Source organism: Hemicordylus capensis, chromosome 13, assembly GCF_027244095.1.
Source record: "Hemicordylus capensis ecotype Gifberg chromosome 13, rHemCap1.1.pri, whole genome shotgun sequence".
Taxonomy (NCBI): domain Eukaryota; kingdom Metazoa; phylum Chordata; class Lepidosauria; order Squamata; family Cordylidae; genus Hemicordylus; species Hemicordylus capensis.
In genome coordinates this window covers 22,584,418-22,603,671 of record NC_069669.1, presented here as the reverse complement: position 1 = coordinate 22,603,671, position 19,254 = coordinate 22,584,418, and the positions used below count along the sequence as shown (strand labels likewise).

At 45.1% G+C, this 19,254-nt stretch overlaps 1 protein-coding gene across 2 annotated transcripts; it reads left to right on the top strand.

Annotated features, from left to right (window-relative positions):
• Positions 1 to 1,657: 1,657 nt before the first annotated feature.
• LOC128336538 (acyl-coenzyme A synthetase ACSM4, mitochondrial-like) lies at positions 1,658 to 19,254 on the top strand. 2 transcript variants are annotated; one of them, XM_053276387.1, is made up of 14 exons: positions 1,658 to 1,928; positions 4,129 to 4,380; positions 4,777 to 4,987; positions 6,199 to 6,406; positions 7,194 to 7,337; positions 10,110 to 10,266; positions 11,183 to 11,262; positions 11,840 to 11,963; positions 12,936 to 13,016; positions 14,135 to 14,236; positions 14,406 to 14,533; positions 14,973 to 15,072; positions 16,910 to 17,029; positions 18,528 to 19,254. In XM_053276387.1, the coding sequence occupies exons 2-14, from the start codon at positions 4,150 to 4,152 to the stop codon at positions 18,612 to 18,614; spliced, it is 1,773 nt and encodes a 590-aa protein (XP_053132362.1). In that variant the 5' UTR covers positions 1,658 to 1,928; positions 4,129 to 4,149; the 3' UTR covers positions 18,615 to 19,254. The 2 variants fall into 2 exon arrangements, with proteins under 2 accessions (XP_053132362.1, XP_053132360.1); XM_053276385.1 differs by lacking the exon at positions 1,658 to 1,928 and adding an exon at positions 2,123 to 2,209.

Here is a 19,254-nt window from a genome sequence, read left to right as displayed (position 1 = left end):
TCCATCACACACCCTTTAATAACCAAAGTACTTAGCCATCTCTATTAACTCTTCCTTGCCATTTACACAGGATTTTAATTTATCTATCTATATCGCCTCCCTGATTTTTCTTCGCACCAGGCATCGTTCCACCACCAACACATTCACTTTAATAGGCATTGCTATTCCATCATATTTGTTAAAACTGTATTGATTTCTCACACTCAGTGAATGCACACTCCTGAGGAGCATGTCTAAAGCCACCAAATGTCAGTTCCTGCAACACGTTACCAAAATTCTCCCAACTTTGTTCTCCCACTTCAATGTGGTTATAGAATTCAGGTGAAAGTTGGGAGAGTCTCAGGAATATGGCTGGGGTCCAGAGTATTTAGGAGAGTACTCCTTTAAGACCTTCAAAAAACAAACAAACGTTTTGGCATCAGTGTTGTTCCTAAATCTTCAGTGGATCACCTCCACAGCACTGAGGCTAGCGTTTGATGCCGAAACATTTGTTTGTTTTTAACATGCTTTTAACAACATTTTAAACAATGTTTTTACAAGGCATTATCTGTTTTTACGTAATAAATTTTAAGGTCTAAAAGGAGTACTTGGGAGTCAACTTAATTGATCTTATCGAGTTGTATTTATTGTGTTAAATTGTATACACCGCCTTGAGATGCAGGTGCTAGATGGTTTATAAATGTAATAAAGGAATAAATAATACGATATAGAAACTGGTGGTTGGCAGCTTCTCATGACACCCACCATGAGGACATGCTCACTGGGGATTTCCAGCTCCCAGCTTGCCAACACGGCACCAATCCTGTAAAGCTGCCCAGCGAATGCACACGCCAGGTTTCCCCATTCATAAGGTATCCACTGTTCAGTTGTATTTCCAGTTGCATGCATGTGGTCATCAGATGATAATGCAAGTCCTAGCTGTGGTGATGCATGGATTGAGGTTGATCCGCATGTGTGGCCTGTCACCAGATGTTCCAGCTGGCAAACAATCTAGGACAGTGATAGGTAACCTTGGCCCTCCAGCGTCTGTTGGACTACAGCTCCTATCTTCCTCAGCCTGGCTGGGGATGATGGGGGTTGTAGTTCAACAACAGCTGGAGGATCAAGGTTGCCTACTCCTGATCTAGGACTGCTGTGAATAATAACGTCTACTGCTTTTCAACAAAAGTGCTCGAAGTGGTTTGCTTCCTGTCCCAAATGGGCTCACACAGTCTAAAAATAAACTTCAAGTAAACACTAGTGACACTAGCGACAGCCACTGAAGTGATGCTGTGCTGGGGTGAATATTCATGAGTGAAATGGACATTCCTCTTCCTCCTCGGAAGGTTCTCCCAGATTGTCCCAATGAGACTATCTTGTTTATCATCTGATTGTGGCACAATATAGTCTGCATTATTCATGTTGTCTGTATCCCTGTAAATGCGGAGTAAGCCCCGCTGATTTTAGCAGGACGGACTGCCAACTAAATGTGTAAACTATTACTGCCTTCTTCACATTTCCCCCCCTCCATGCTCAAGAAACTGATAGCAAAATGACCTAAGCCTCAATCCTGGCCTTTTGTGTGCTCTGGTCACAGCATATTATGGTGGCATTAGAGTTCCACCTGTGGAAGATTAACTCTTCAGATCTGCTAGCAAACCAAGAAATGACCAAGCTAGCAAACAAGTTTCTCTCTTCTCCCGCCTGCTTGCCTTTTTATCCACAGATAATTGGTGAAATGAGAAACGGCCTTCTCACAGGGGAATGATCCTTGCCTGTGAAAGCCACATTCAGGACATACAAGGTTCTCATTTGCTTTTAAAAGCCAGGCTGTGGAGGAGGAGCTAGGATGAATGTCTCAGCAGCTATCCTTGTAGAGCTTTGCAGATGAATGAAAAGGAGTCTTCACCAAAAGGAGGCTTCACCTGATCCAGGCCTTCGCCACACAAGTAAGAACAACAAAATTATTCCTTATCCTTTCTAGAAAACCTTTCAAATTATCCATTCTCATAACAACCCTATGAAGAAAGTAGGCCATGACATTTGCAAGGTTAGGAATGGGTTCGTAGCTCAGGGGCAGAGCCTCTGCTTGGCATGCAGAAGGTCCCCGGTTCATTCCCTGGCAGCATCTCCAGGTAGGGCTGGGGAAGAAGACTCCTGCCCGAAACCTTGGAGAGTTGCTGCCAGTCAGTGTAGGCAGTCCTGAGCTAAATGGACCAATACTCTGATGGTAGGTGCACCATAGCTCAGTGGCAGAGTTTCTGCTATGCATGCAGAAAGTCTGAGTTTTGATCCTGGGCATTTCCAGGTAGAGCTGGTAGAGACTTCTCTCTGGAACCTGGGAGAAACCGCTGCCAGTCTGTGCAGACAAAACTGAGCTAGATGGACCAAGGGTCTGACTCAGTAGGAGGCAGCTTCCTGTGTTCCTGTGATTTTAAGGCTGCTGATGTTATGGCTGAGTAGAAGCCAAACTTCTATTCACTGCCCTAAACCAGCTCTTTTTTCAGATATATTAAAAGTAACAACAGGGGTTAATACCATATCTGGACAGGTTATTACAAGAAAGTGGTCATTTACCAATCCCCCATCTTGGGATGATTGTTGTTACTCAGAATATGGGATTTTCTTGTGATGGTTACATTGACAATGTATATTCAAATGTGGAGACAGCTGGGAGATCATTTTACATCAAATTGAAGTTTTGTAATCAAATTTTGGAATAAGAAAATACAAGCGGATTTAACCTTTTCTCTTATTTGGTGTAATTAAATATAGTTGGTCCATAACAATATTTTTATATTGTTCCTTTTCACGTTTTTATTGTTTCAATTTTGTTTCTTTCTGTGACAAAACAGAAAAAAATAAAAGCAGGGACAGTTATGAGTCAGAATATTTGTTTCCGCCTCCATCTAAGTGAAAGAGGGCTTCCAATTATTCTAGTAACATGTGGTTTAATTACAGAATCCCATCATCTGTAGCTTCTTGGGGGAAATGGTGAGGAAAATGACTCAAAGTCATTCCATTGAACTTACATTTTAAAACCAGTCTGACTACTTTGAATCATATTCCTCACCATATACCGGTCAATAACATTAGGGTTGAACCCAACTTGGGTGGGGGAGGGGCTTTTCATAGAACACCCCCCCCCCCTAGAAAGGGGCCCCCAATTTTGGTGATCTTTCAGGGCGATTGAACCGGGTTGAAAATGTCCTCCCCACTTGCAGAGCTGAGCAAAGCCTTCATTCTGCGTGTCGCTGAAGACCGCCTCTCAGAGTGTCTGTCGCAGCCTTTTTAGCACTGCAGTGTGCAACCCTCCCCTCTTGTGACACGTGAAAGGGTGGACTACGCTCTGGATATGCCACTGCGGTTACTTCCCGTAAACTGGCTGGGAGACGGTTTTGACAAACGAGCCAGTACGATACAGAGCCAACATGTCGTCAAGGGATGGGGAGAGATCCTGATTGTGCTGGGAGAAGAAGCCATTTCTTTTTCAAGGGGAGAGCAGCTCTTTGGAACAGAAGAAATTGTCTGAAATATCACCAACCCGTGAGAATTCAGTCCACTGAGTGGCTAGCCTGAGCCTGACCTGGTCCACTGCAGGCTGCTGGTTGGGACTCACAAGAGAGAATGTGAGGAGGAGAGTCGGTCTTGAGCTAATGGACATGAGTGGGCCCCTATGCTAAGCAGGGTTAGCCTTGGTTTGCATTTGAATGGGTGACTACATGTGAGTGCTGTCTGCTGGAAGATACTCCCTGGAGGGAATGGGACTGAAGCTCAGTGGCAGAGCATCTTCTTGCACGCAGAAGGGCCCAGGTTCATGACCTGTGCCAAGAGGGTTTGTTTTTTTTCCCCATGTGGAAGCACTCCAAGTTTGAGTCCCCAGCTACAGTCTCATATAGTCCTGCTGAAGATGTTGAACTACAACTCCCATCATCCCTATTGGCCACCATGGCTGGGGAGGATGGGAGCTGTAGTCCAAAACCATCTGGGTGAGGAGGTGGGTGAAGTTAGGTAGCCCTGACATCCATAGCAGCCCAGTAAAAATGCTGATAGCAAAGCATGAAAAAGCCACAAGCACTTTGTAATCACAACACATAATTATTAATCAATCAATCCTCCTCATCCTCCTCCTCCTCTCTTTCCCTAAAGGACCATCCCACACAGTCCTGCATGATTTCAAGGGCACAACAGCTTTGCGACATGAAGACCCTCCTCAAACTTCAAACGCTGAGGCCTATCTGGAGTTCCAAGCCTTTTTGCAGATTGATCCAGAAAGATATCAGGGCATCTGCTTCTGTTGATCTTTCCAATTATGAAGCCATTAATCGGTGTGAAAAGGATGTCCCTGAGTATTTTAATTTTGCAAGTGATGTACTGGACAAATGGTCCGTGGTGGAAAAGGTACCATTTCTTCCCCTTTACAATTATCGTTCCTTATGTCTGTATTGTGCTTTGAAGTTTTAATCCACTGTTTGGGGGCAAATCACTGCAACGTTTGGTGGGGAAATATGGCACAGATAAAGAATGAAACTCTTCCTCCCTATGCTCCTGATTCCAAGCCATAGCTCAGTGGGAGAGCATCTGTGCGCTTGCATACAGAAGGGTCCCAGGATCAATCCCTGAATGCATCTCCAGGTGGGGCTGGAAAGACTCCTGGCTGATAACTAAACCTTAATTGAAATAAGACCTGGTTCCACAACATGTCTGAACCTGCCTTGTGTTTTGCTGGTAGAACCTTGCTCATGATCCAGCATAAGCGAGAAACTAACAGCTCCTGCCTCTGGTACTGTTTTGCAGGAGGGAAACAGACCTCCCAACCCAGCCCTATGGTGGATAAACGGGAAAGGGAACGAAGTGAGGTGGAGCTTTGAGGAGCTGGGGTTCCTCTCTAGGAAAGCGGCAAACGTCCTCCAAGATGCATGCGGTCTGCAAAAAGGCGACAGAGCCATGGTCATCCTGCCTCGAATACCAGAATGGTGGCTGCTGAACATTGCCTGCATCAGGACCGGTAAATGCATTGCATGTTTTAAATCAGGCCTTGGCCAATTTTTTTCTTTGGAGCTAAGAGCAGCCCAAAAGTTTTGGAGCCAGGCAATGGACACTCAACAGAATTGCCGGACTTCGTGAGAAATTTTGTGGAGGGGGAGGCTAAATGGGCTTCTCTTTATCCCTTTGACATGTATCCTAGTTAGAACAGAAACAGGGTTGCCTGGGACAAATAAAGGTTTTATTAAATAACTTTGCCTCTGAATATCGTAGTCTAAACACCACCGTTAAATTCCTAGGCGCCATGGCTCCCTGGTGCCTGGGATTTGTCGTCCTGTTCTGAATCTATAATGTGCCCACATTGGCAAGCCCCTCATTTCTTTTCCTTTTGTTACTTTTCTGGTGCCTATAACTGCAGAAGTTATGGTCACCCAACAAAGTTGATGGATAGCAGAGTGTTTTCCAGAAACAGGGATTCCCCGATGGTGTTGACTCACACTCCTGTGATACCACCCAGCCAAAGACTATTGCTGAGATTATAGGAATTCAGGGAACACAGGTGGACAGTAGCTCCAGGACAGAACAATTAAGGTGTCCCTTCACACCCCACACTGTGGATTATGGAATTCATCAGCGCCATCAGATGTGGTTATACTTATTAGCTTAGATAGCCTTAAAAGGGGATTAGACACATTTATGGCAGAAAGACCTATCAACGGCTATTAGCTAGCTCATAGAGCCATATGCCGTTGAATACCAGCCACTGAGGACAGCCACAGGAGAGGGCTATTGCCTTAACGTCCCATTTGTGTATCTGACTGGCTGTGGAAGAAACAGGATGTTGAACCTTTGGACTGGTCCTGCAGAGCTCTCTTGATGTACTCAGTCCAGCCTCCTTGCATCTCCAGGGTGGGCAGCTTCATACATAACGTGGCCAGTAAGTTGGCACTGGGCACATGCTCCTGCTGCCACCAACATTTTCGTGACATCTGAAGCCACCGATGTCAGGCAGTTACTGGCCTCAGCCCAAAATTCGAAACCATTTCAGTTTGGCTTGGTGAAGTTGGGCTGAAGTCGTAACAGTCATTCTCTGCCCAACTTTGCAGACTTCAAACTTCACAGAAACAATGGTGGCACTGTTTGCTCGCCCACACTTATTGGCCGCAATTTTCTTTGAAACCACCCCATGAAAAAATGTCTTACAACAAAGTTATGCATTCCTGGGTTCTCCAGGGGTTGTCTTCATACCAGGGACCCCTCAACTGACAGCCAAGGACATCCTGTACAGACTCCAAGCATCAAAGGCCAAATGCATGATTGCAAACGACATTTTGGCACCTGTGGTGGACTCCATTTCAGCATCCTGCTCCTCTTTGAAAACCAAGTTGCTGATCTCTGAAGGCAGAAGGGATGGCTGGCTGGATTTCAAGGAGCTCTTTGAGTGAGTGTCTCAGCATTGTCGTTGTGTCAGGGCCCAAATGTTTGCTCAGCCATGAACCTGAGGCAGCTTCCAGCCAGTTAGGCCTCAGGCAGACGTCCATGCCTTGAGGAATGGGCCTGCTGTGGATCTCACCTCTTCTTGGACAGTCATATTCAATTCAAACGTGAACTGAGCCTGGGAGCAACTGGCCGTTCCTGTTTTGAGGAGAGGCTGGCTGTGCAGAGGGGTGATTGGCTGACCTTTGCGCTAATCATGAGGCCAGCTCCCTCCCACCACCCTGCAGGCTGTGCAATTGTCCTCTGTGGGCAACACGAAGCCACGCCCACCCACAGTTTTGTTTTTTAAAGTATAAAAACAAACAGATTGGGTTTTTAAGGTACCATGTAAACTTTATACAGTCATTGACCAGTGCATATATACAGAGACAAATAATAAAGTTTGTTATTATTTAACAACAGTGGCAAGTATCAAAGCAAATATCCCTACACATTAATATAATCAAAAATAGGTTACTCAACTATATTGACCAAAGTTTGTCGTCCCACACTCATAGCTGCTAAACAAAACGTAGCTACGTTATAAATAGCATTAAATTGGTGGTCCGACAAAACGACTAAGATGCAGCTTCATCTTCTCTACATGGTGCTGCCATATAAATATATAAATGGCTCGACGTATTTATGGTTTAAATCCTCAAACACATGCCTGGATAACTTCAAGTGTGTAGGAAAAAATAGCATTTGTCTTTTTTGAATTCTGTAACCCGTCCTTGCCTTTCCTGCCTAAGGGTGGCCTCTTCCAACCACAAATGCATTAGAACAAAGAGCAACGAGCCAATGACGATCTTCTTCACCAGCGGGACAACAGGCTCTCCAAAGATGGTGGAACATACTCAGAGTAGTTTAAGTCTTGGAATGGCCTTAACTGGAAGGTATGTGTCTCCTAGCTCTCTTATGCAGCTACAGATCTGGAAAATATTAGAGCTCAAAAGGGGGAAAGCCATACAAACAGAATTTCAACCCAAGCAACATGTATATTTGCATGTGTGGGCAGATTTTAGCCCTTTAGAAAATTCTGTTGTCTTTTGTGATGTCTGGGGCAGATCCTTCTCCTGCCCTCCCCACTGGCAAATGGGCTTACTCCCCAAGGCCCATGCATTCTTACCCCTGCTAACTTGGCAAAGAGGCACTTTTTAACGTGGTGATTCTCTTTATTTAGCAGGGAGAGAGCAACTGGCCCTATCCACGCCCAGCACGGTACCTCCAGTGACTGTTGCTGGTGTCTATCTTATGTTTCTTTTTAGAATGTAAGCCCTTTGGGGACAGGGATCCATCTTATTTATTTATTGTTTCTCTGTGTAAACCGCCCTGAGCCATTTTTGGAAGGGCGGTACAGAAATAGAATAAAATAAATAAACAAATAAATAAATAAATAAATACTCTTACTGGGCACTTGGGGAGCAAGCCCATTGGCTGGTGGAGAGTGTGGGAGGAGGAGCTGCCACATGTTTGGGGCCTTTGAGAGCCAGCCCATTGGCCAGTCAGGAGGAGGAACTGCCGCACATGTGTCCACTCATGTTGCAGCTCTTCCCATCACCCTCCCCCTTGGCCAATGGGCTTGCTTCCAAGAAGACCTTCACCAAACTACAGTTTGTTTGTTTGTTTGTCAAATTTTTATACCACCTTCCATTAAAACAATCTTATAGAAACCTTGTACTGAGACAGACAGTCCATCTAGCTCAGGATTGCCTACCGTGACTGGCAACAGTCATGGTAGGCAAAAAAGAGAGAGCCAGCATGGTGTAGTGGTTAGAGTGCTGGACTAGGACCGGGGAGACCCGGGTTCAAATCCCCATTCAGCCATGAAAACTAGCTGGGTGACTCTGGGCCAGTCACTTCTCTCTCAGCCTAACCTACTTCACAGGGTTGTTGTGAAAGAGAAACTTAAGTATGTAGTACACCGCTCTGGGCTCCTTGGAGAAAAAGCGGGATATAAATGTAATAATAATAAACAGCTCTCCAGGATTTCAGGCAAGAGTCTTCCCCAGCCCTGACTGGAGATGCCAAGGATTTAACCTGGGACTTTCTCTGTGCAAAGCACTACCACTAAGGTACAGCCCTGTCTGTTAAGGGGAGTATCTTTCATACCGCAGGCAGTGCTCACATGTAGTCACCCATCCAAAGGCAAACTAAGGTGAGCCTTGCTTAGCAAAGGGGACAATTCATGCTTGCTATTGCAAGACGGACTCTCCACCCATCTTCTCTGGAAGATTTGGGAAGCCATGGCAGTTAAATTGGTATAAGTAAAACTAATGAGAGTGTGTAGTCTTTGCTTAGGATCCCTGCTAACTTAGCAAGGAGGCACCTTTTAAAGTACTGATTCCCTTATACTTAGAGGGAGAGCAACTGTTCCTACCCAACCCCAGCACAGCATCCCTTTAGTGGCTGTTGCTGGTGTCTTCCCTATGTTTTGTTTTGTTTTTTGACTGTGAGCCCTTTTGTGACATGGAACATCTTATTTCTTGATTGATTGAGTGCTGCCAAGTCAGTGTTGATTCTTAGTGACCACATAGATTGATTCTTTCCAGGATGATCTGTCTTCAACTTGGCCTTTAAGGTCTCTCAGTGGTGCATTCATGGCTGTCAATCTAGTCCATAATAATTTCTTTATTATTCTCATTTATATAACTGTCGTGAATCTGTTAGCTCAGCTAACCCAACAGGATTTACAACCCCCTTCAGCACTCCCCCTGAGAGTAAACAGAAAGCAGTAATTAAACTGGATGAAGGAAAATAAAAGGCTTGCAAAGAAAGTAGTAAATGAATTAAGTCCCCTGAACTGAAACTAGGTACCCCCCTCTAACATTAACTGAGTAATAATAAGTGAAAGGAAAAGACCAAACAAGGAATAAAACGAGCGAAGGACACAGAACAAGGAATTAAGGGAACAATGCAGGAAAGTACAGACAAAACAAACTGGAACACGGAAATGGCTGAAATTCAAGAGCACACTATCTGCAGCCAGCAAAGTTGCAAACAGCATCAGAGCAATGAGAGACTGTTGAATATATATGGCTCAAGAGAACCAGCAGCCAATCAGGTTTCCCTGAGTCAGCACTTTGGCTTTCTTTCTTGTGATCTCCTGCACCTGTGTGAGTCCCACTGAGCCTGCCTCTTGAGACGTCATCTCAATATAGGTGAAATCCCAGGCTCCTCTCCATCAGAAATCATGTCTGGCAGCTGTTGTGAATCCTCAGCTTCAGAGTCTGGTTTCTCTGCCAAATCCTGTGGCTGTTCCTCTAAGCCCTCACTAGCAGGCGAGTCCTCCTGCTCTGGCTCTTCTGAGTCAGAAGTCTGAGCCATGACACCATCAATGTAAACAGCTTTGAGAACTTTCATTGAAAATCAGTATTTTAATGTTTGTCGTCATCATAGTATAAATGTTTAGGGATGTGCGAGCTGGATGTTAGCCCTGTTCAGCTCAAATCAAGCCAGCTCACGAGGCAGGTCTTCGAGCCAGGGCTTGGTTCAACTTGCCCTCAGACCGGCTCCCCTCTGGTTCGGTTTGAGGGCGAGCATTCAAGCTGAACCTGCTCATACACTCCTGTAAATGTTCCCATATCCTTTCTGAGTCTCTCTACATATGGCTAAACACATTCATTTGCTTGTATTAAATTCCCGTCTCTCATTTTGACTTTTCACAGGTGCTGGCTGGACTTCAGGCCTTCCGACATCATGTGGAACATGTCCGACACAGGCTGGATCAAAGCTGCCTTGGGCAGCGTCTTTGCTCCGTGGCTCCGAGGCATCAGTGTCTTCATACACAGCATGCCGCAGTTTGAGTCACAAGAGATGCTAAAGGTAAGAGTACAAATTCTGCCATGGGGTTATATTTATGGTTTACACAATCTGCAAACCAGGCCAGATACCCTCTTATGTGAACTCAGATGAGCCTCTTCAATTAAGGAGATGGTTCAGAACAGAAAGAAGCCAGCGTGGTCTAGTGGTTAGAGTGTTGGACTAGGATTGGAAAGACCCAAGTTCAAATCCCCGTCCAGCCATGAAATTCACAGGGTGACTCTAGGCCAGTCACTTCTCTCTTACCCTAACCTACCTCGCAGGATTGTTGTGAGGATAAATTGTAATGATTGAGGGGATGGAGGAATACAAAGTTCTTTGTCTAGCTGTGAGGAGCCCAAGTAGGCTGCCACCATCCACTTTTTAATATGAGCATATTCATTCTTCCAAGGGAGTATTCTGGGAGATTAATCCCTCCCTACAAGAAAGGCTTGAGTGGGCTTAGGCCTTCACGAGCGTGTGACTAGGGCAGGACCCAATGAGGAGTGACACTCTATAACAAGGATTTATTAATTAAAAAACTAAAAAATGAGGAGGGCTTGAAGAAAAACAGTGAGAAATTTCTCAGCTTGAAGAATACTCCCTCAAGACACTTACAACCCCTTCTGCTTCTGAGGGGGGAAAGTGCCTAAAACTTTCACCAAGCTCAGGCACAGGCTCAGGTCACACATGCACACTAGGGATGTACAGCAACATGTTGCTGCAGGTCCATACATGTTTCTAATATTAACTGAAAGCAAATGATTCAAAAGAGCTGTAAAGCTGCCCAAAAGTGCTGTCACGAAGCATTCTGCCATAAAGTGTGACAACTGAAATGTGCTGTAAGATTTAAGCCATGTTATCATGTAAGATGACCCCACCAGCCAAAGCATCTTTTCCAAAAGGTCCGTGCTTCTCTCTCCCTTTTCCATATCTGCAGACTCTCTCCAGGTATCCAATAACCACACTTTGCAGCGCTCCAACAGTCTATCGCATGCTGGTGCAGCTGGACCTTACCCGGTACCTTTGTATCATTTTTTAATTCACACGAGGGAGGGAGGAATTCTAGTGGTGGAGAGCTTTCGACCCACTCCAATCTGGGCTGATGGGGAATAAGGCCCTCTGTGGATCTTCATGCCTTCAAGAGGTGCTCCATGCTCTCCAACCAAGGGTGGCCTGACCCATAGTTTGAGAGCCACCGTTTTATCCTTAAGGGAGGAGAGCTGGCCTTGCAGTAGCAAGCATGAATTGCCCCCTTTGCTAAGCAGGGCCTGCCCCAGTTTTGCATTTGGATGGGTGACTACATGTAAGCACTGTCTGCCGTAAGATATTCCCCTGACTGAATGGGGCCATAGCTCAGTGGAAGAGCATCTGCTTTGCATGCAGAAGGTCCCAGCTTCCCTCCCTGGCAGCATCTCCAGGTAGGGCTGGGAGAGAAGACTTCTGCCTGCGACCTTGGAGAGCTGCTGCCAGTCAGTGTAGACAGTCCTGAACTAGATGGACCAAGGGTCTGACTCAGTAGAAGGCCGCTTCCGATGTTCCTAACCTGTGATGAAATTCAAGACCAACCCGACCTCTTTCTTTTATGCACATTAAGTTACAGGTTCAAAAGTCTGAGGCATTGTTTGACGGGAGGGGAACCACTCAATTCTGAAGTACTGGAGCAGTGGAAAAGCCAGACGGGGCTGGATATTTATGAAGGCTACGGACAGACTGAAGTAGTAGGTGCAATTTTGTGAATAAATATAAGCACGGTGCCAAACAATCCAAGCCAAGGAATAAAAACTTGTACCATGTTATTCCCAGACTTGTTTTACAGATTGTAATTCAAACTGACCTAAATGAAGCAAACCTTCAGATTTTTATGGTTTGGTATTGTAAAAAAAGAAGAGGGGAAAATCTCCAGGAATAGCTTCAGTCACAGTCAGCCATTCTACTTGTGTGTCAGTTTGTATGTTATTTGGGTATCTCTGGTGTCCAAAAAGATGTAAGGGTGTGCCCAGGAAGTTAGATGTCTGGGTATACCCTTGCATCTTTTTCTAAATGAAATATGTAGATTTTCAAAGTTAGATTTTATTTTATTTATTTTATTATTTTATTGTAATATTTTATTGTAATATTTTTATTTATTGTTTTGTTGTATATCACTGTAACCCACATTGTGTATATTCAGAGGGTTTTGCAAAAATATGGCCTTATAGTGGGAGACGTTATCTTGTCAGTAGGTAAATATACCAGTAATATCAACTTGGCTACAGTCACTGAAAAAGTGATCATGCACCTGGATTGGGTTACCCTTGGAATTGCCCTGAATAACTCCTATTCTAATTAATGGGACTTAAGTTAATTATAACTAACTTGTCTCATTGGCTAACTTTCTTTGGCTACAACAACACACACATACAGATTTTGGCTGTTCTTCAGTTGCAAGAGTCTGTGCAGATCCAGGTTTACTAGCTTAGGAAGAACTAGGCCAAAGGGTCCCGTCATGACTCTGTTGATTTTGCTAAGATTCCTCCCAGGTGGAATTCATTAAAGCATAACAGCATTCAACCCTCATGGCTCTGCCAAGTGTTAAAGCTAGCACTCCCCAAGAAATGTGAGTGTTCGATATCACTGAAACAATATTTTAAGTGGAAGAGAAGTGCAATTCACTTAAAAGCTAAGGGCACTTAAAACTTGGTTCTCTGCAGGGTATGATATCCCAAAATGAGAAAGGAAAGCCAATTAAACCCGGCTCCATGGGCAGGCCAGCCTCCCCATATGATGTTCAGGTAAGAGTAAGCTTGTTCCTCTAGTTTGTCGCTCTAGTAGAAAGAAGACATGAACCACGGAGGGCCAGGGTGGTGTACATGTTACAGGGTCTGACGAGGACAGCACTTGACAAATCCCAAGCGCCAGGGATGGGAGTTAACTGTGGAGCCTAGACTAGGATCTTCTGGAAGCAAGTTATTTAATAAAACCTTCCTTTGTCCCAGGCAGCCCTGCTTCTGTTCTGACTTATAAAGGGGAGAAAGAGAAGCCCCATTACTCTCCTGCTCCACAATGCCAAGTCTAGTAATTTTGTCAAGTATCCATTGTCTGGCTCCTAAGTATTTGGGTTGACTCCAAATAAAATTTGGCATGGCCTGGACTAGGAATTGGGAGGCATGAAATTCACTGTATAACTGGGTCCAAATGCTCTTTGTCAGCCTAACCTACCTCACAGGTTTGTTGTGCAGCTAAAATGGAGGGGATTGTTATGCTGTCCTGAGTTCTTGGGAAGTAGGATGGCATATTATTATTATTATTATTTTACACAGTCAGACAGGTGTTATTGACTGGTTTGTTTTATCCAGACATTGAGTCCTTTATTATTATTATTATTACATCTATATCCCACTCTTCCTCCAAGGAGCCCAGAGCGGTGTACTACATACTTGAGTTTCTCTTTCACAACAACCCTGTGAAGTAGGTTGAGAGAGAAGTGACTGGCCCAGAGTCACCCAGCTAGTATCATGGCTGAATGGGGATTTGAACTCGGGTCTCCCTGGTCCTAGTCTGGCACTCTAACCACTACACCATGCTGGCTAGTATATAACAATACATAAATAAACCTTCGAGGAAGAATTGGCATTTGTGTCAAATTTCTCCAGCTTTTTTCTTTGGCCTCAAGTGGATGGGCAGTGGCAAAGGTTAATCTCATTTTGGGGCCTCCACTGGACTCTGCCCTGGTACCAGATTTTCCCCCAGTATTTCAAGGGTTGACAGCTTTGTGACATCACCAGGTTCCACCACAGAAATGTCAGGGTTTGGAATGCATTCAACCTGCCGACCCCTAATGTGGGTGCAGGTTTCTTAGGCATTTTGTTTCTTAATCCTAGTTCCTTGCATGTAATTTACCATTTTCTAGATTATAGATGAATTCTGCAATATTTTGCCTCATGGGAAAGAAGGAGACATTGCAATTAGAATCCAACCCAAGCCGCCATTTTGTTTTTTCTCTCGCTACGTGGTAAGTAATGTATACACAGCACTATCCTCTCTTCATTATTTTTGTATGTCAGTTAATGGCTGTATACAGATTTGGCAACATGAATGATTAACCAAATGTGTATATTTTGCACAGTGTGTGTTTGGGGACTTCTAATTAAGAATCATAATATAACTTTATTGATTGCAAGGATGATCCGAAGAAAACTGCTGCAGCCTTTCGCGGGGATTTTTATATCACTGGAGACAGAGGACTGATGGACCAGGATGGATATTTGTGGTTTGTTGGAAGATCTGATGACGTCATCATCTCTTCTGGGTGTGTACATTTTGAAGTATGTTATAAAAAACCAGAACAACAAAAAAGTATACTCAAAACATTAATTTAGTCCAGATTAAGTGAGTCATGACTAAGTGCCATTGAAATTGATGGAACCTAAATTAGTCTTGACTAATTTGTCTCACTGGTTCTTAATGACGACTGACTAGTCTGGATGCTGCTGCCCTATATACTTCTTCATGAAGTAGCACACTATGGCCTGGTTCACGCAGTCATTGAAATCTAGGTTTATTATGGGTTACCAACAGTAGCACAATTTTGTGATCCCGTGCCAGGATTTCATGCAGGAAACCCCTATTCATCTCAGGCCCTAAACCACCTTGGCGTGGGTTCACACAATCATGCTAATGTCGGTAACCCACACTTAACCTAATTTGAACAATTGTGTGGAGCAGGCCTCTCTCTGCTTCTTCCCCAGGTATCGCATCGGGCCTTTTGAGGTGGAAAGTGCACTGATAGAGCATCCAGCAGTGGTCGAATCGGCTGTGGTCAGCAGCCCTGATCTTGTCCGAGGGGAGGTAAAGAAGTGTTAAAAGTCTGCTCCTTGCAGACATGGTTTGCAAATTATGGTTTCACAAGGGTGTCAGGAACCTCAAGCAGATAAGAAACTAGTTCAATAACATTTGGAACAGGCTCATTATGGACAAAATCTCTTCACAAATAATAATTTTAAAAAACCCAACCCCCAATCGAAAGATGACTTCTTACCACGTTGGATACCATTTTCAAACTAACTCAATAAGTTTAAAACGACACACAAAAAGCCAGAACACTTGAAATCGATAGTGTTTTATTAAAAAGCCAAACAAAAAGACTCACTGATATGCAAAGGTAATATACATCACTTGAAATAACAGTTCTTGGTGGACAGCTTTGTTCCTTTGTATTGCGAAAATACCAAAATAAAAAGGTTTTTTTAAAAACCAACTCAAGCAGAAGATGCATAGAACTGGCTTCAAATGTTCAGTTCATGGTCAGTACCCAGTTATGGGGAGCCATGAGGCAAAGCCCTGTGTGGGCCCCCAACACCATGCTTTAAATAACTTCCTGGGGTTCACCCTTACTCTCTTTAAGCACTCTGCCCTTGAATAGTACCGGGCAACCGTTGTCTGAATAGGACTGTACTCTGCTCACACTTGAACCAGGGCTGTGTCAGGGACATGGGTTCACCTGGTTCAGGTGTGAACAGAGTACAATCCTATTCAGACAACCATTCCACCATTGTCCGAACAGGACTGTACTATTCACACAACGGCAGGGTGCTTAAAGAGGGTAAGGGGTAACCTCTGGAAGTTATGATTTAAGGAGGGCATTCATCATAGGTGGGTATAAGCCACTGGCAAAAATAACTCTTCATGTTCCAACTTCTGTGTTTCTAACCATGCGTAGTTGGAGGAAGGCAAGGGCATGGGGTTCTAGAAGGTTCTGTTGGTTACTAGGAAGCCACTGGTTTTCTGTTCTTTCCTTTGAAGCCCCACCAGGAAACAGACGGCTGGCTACAGCCCTGTGGTGGGAAGTGATGTTTGGGGGCAGTACTGGTGAAATGAGAGGCTCTTTTCACACAATCATTAACCACTTGCTAGTCATCCAAGAGCCTGCAAATTCCACTCCCAGGCCTTAGAAGTTAACTCTGCTGTGATCCCTGTCTCCTTCCTGTGCCATAAGTTAACCCTTGTGCCATAAGTTAACCCTAGGAAGGGCATACCCATGCATATCCGTGACCATGCTTAGGATCTAGTTTCAGCCTGGTTTGGCAAATGCCACATTTCAAACTCGCTGCAAGCTAGAAGCCAGCAAAGCAGGTTGCTCATATATTCAGACGGTTATGGTGAAGAGGCCTTCTGCTGTATAAAGAGGGAAGACACCATCCCTGAATCAAGCTGCTTTGTACTGGCTTCAGGGACAGTCCACCACTGAGTGACTGCGCTCTGCACACAGGCCACCAAGGGGGATGCCAAGGGAAGCTGCCATGCTCACCCTCCCCACTTGTCTCCTCCCCCACCTACTGCTGGCCTCTGTGGCCCCACTCACTACCACCATCACAGCCAGTTGGCTTCCCTATACATCACCACCCGGGCACAAACCCATCCCAGGGATAACAGGAGCCATACAGTGGCATCATTATACTGAGTCAAGGCAGGTGAGCGGGGGCAAGGAGGCCGGCTGACTACGGTGGCTGCAGCAGCAGTGGCCCACCCAAAAAATATAGACATGGATGATGACCACCACCACCCATCTGCTCTTGAACTCCTTGTGAACCCAAAAAGCCACCTGAGTGAACTTTCCCCCATTCATTTTGTTGCTTTCTGCTTTTGATTAACTAAAATTGCAGCATCTGCTGATTTGCTGTTCTAGGTGGTGAAAGCTTTTGTGGTCCTGTCTCCTTCCTTCATGGCATATAATCCTGAGAAGTTAACCCTTGAGCTGCAAGACCATGTCAAGAAAGTAACTGCTCCGTACAAGTATCCCAGAAAGGCAAGTACAGTTACCATCTGAGCCCAAATAACGGAATCGGTAGCTCTTAGTGGGAACTACGTCCATATAAGTGCGCTTGGGATCGCCACCTTTGTCCTAAACGAGTGAGCTGGTCCAACAGAGAGATAATTAATAGCTCAGTGAAATTCTGTTTCATTTTCATTCAACACGAACCAAGAAAACGATAAAAATGTGTCACACTATTTCCATACATTTCAAATCAAAACATGTGATGCTTAGGCTGTCCACCCTTCCGGTGGTCTGGTGTCTCCAAGCATCAGCCCCCATTTCCTGGTGGCTACTGAAAGCAGTCCTGGGCAATATATCAATTTGATGTTGTGCAAAATATTGAGACGAGAAACCCTCCACCCGACTTCAAATGTTGGGTCCAAGTGGGAGGAGGATCTTGAGAGGATCTTGGGAATCCAGTATTGGAATCAAACCTGGGCAGGCCCAGACATTATGACCGCTAGGAGTGTGCACTTCCAGTTCTCAGGATTCACCTGACCCATCTCTGGCTTACTGACTACAGGCAGATTGAGTGAAACCATCCATGAGGTTCTGGGCATCCCCCTGCCGCCTCCTGGGCGCTTCCCAGACTAGCTGGAAGAGCCAGCGTGGTGTAGTGGTTAGAGTGCTGGACTAGGACTGGGGAGACCTGAGTTCAAATCCCCATTCAGCCATGAGACTTGTTGGGTGACTCTGGGCATGGGTCACTTCTCTCTCAGCCTAACCTGCTTCACAGGGTTGTTGTGAGGAGAAACTTAAGTATGTAGTACACCGCTCTGGGCTTCTTGGAGGAAGAGCAGGATATAAAATGTGATAGATAGATAGCAGCAAAATGCCTCCATTCGGCAAGTCGCAATCAGAACGTAAACAGCAGGGGGAGCAGTCTCGCAGCAACTAACAACCCGGAAAAAAACAGCAACTTTTCCACGCTATACGACATCCTTGCTCTGTATCACAGTGATTAAATTCGCAACAAGGCATCGGCAATGTGAATGGCACCCTGCTGTCCGTGTAGGGACTGCGGTGTCAGGACGCAGGAAGTGTGGAAGCACTCTTCCGAGATGCGTCCTGACCCCGTTGCAGGGTCTAGTCTGGAATGCTCCCAACTCACCTGCCCTCTTTCCTGAAATAGCTCTAAACACCAATTGATGAGATGCCCCGCTGGGAAAGGCCATTTGTAGGCTTCCTGGAGGCTTCCTGTTTAATACAGATTTGCACTATTTTTGATAATCATATTGTTTTAAAGATATTGTAAACCACTCTGGGTCTTTTGTTTTTTTTAAATAAAAGGCACGATACAAATCTTACAGTAAGAACTGGCCACTGTAGGGAGATGCTGGCCTAGAATTTGGTCTGATCCAGGAAAGCTCTCGCTAGGCTTACCCTGTTTTTAGCCCTTAATGCCTAGAAAACACACCCAATGTGCTCAACCCTTAACTTAAGTGGACATTTCATGTTACTAACTTGCCTTCCTCCTTCCTTCATACAGATGGAATTTGTCCAGCAGCTGCCAAAGACTGTCAGCGGGAAAATCAGAAGAAATGAATTACGGAAGAAGGAATGGGGGCAGCTTTAGCTCTGCCCTCATGTACGCACGGGTCCTCCATTACTATCCATATTAGGTAGCAAGTGTAGTGACTAGACACCAAGCATTTGCAGGTAGTGTTTGGGGGTGGACGTAATAACCTGATTCCAGTTTCGTCCATTGTGATGCAGTTCTGCATCCAGAAAGGATTCTGATCATAGAACAGGGCTGTACAACTTCGGCCCTTCAGGTGTTGGACTACAACTCCCATCATCCCCAGCCACTGTGGCCAATTGCAGGAGCTGAAGTGGCAAGGTAGACCTCTAGCGCGCAAGTGGAGGGAGACTCAGTGTGAATCCAATAGATCACAACGCAGAGCACATTTGAAGATCTATGCTCTGGCAAGCTACTTTTCTGCCCACATTGCTTTTGCAAGTTCAAACCAGCCGAGTTATCTAGGGTTGGGAGAGAGCTAGCAGGTGTCCCCTCCCCCTTGAACTCCCAGAATTTGGAGCTTTTGATCATGTGCTATAATAAGTAAAATTCATAAGAGATATTTCTAGGCTGGTTTTTGTCTGTCTTCAGATGTCCATTGGTTAAGCCATTGATTCTCAACCACCGGGGTCCGTGGACTGGTGCTGGCCCGTGAGGCGTTGGTTACCGGTCTGTGAGGCATCACTAATAAAAATCA

Excerpts from the sequence above, each read along its gene's own strand:
- LOC128336538 (XM_053276385.1), top strand. Across the intron at positions 4,381-4,776 it reads AATGGTCCGTGGTGGAAAAG|GAGGGAAACAGACCTCCCAA; the intron begins GTACCATTTCTT and ends ACTGTTTTGCAG. Across the intron at positions 13,017-14,134 it reads CCTCCCCATATGATGTTCAG|ATTATAGATGAATTCTGCAA; the intron begins GTAAGAGTAAGC and ends ACCATTTTCTAG.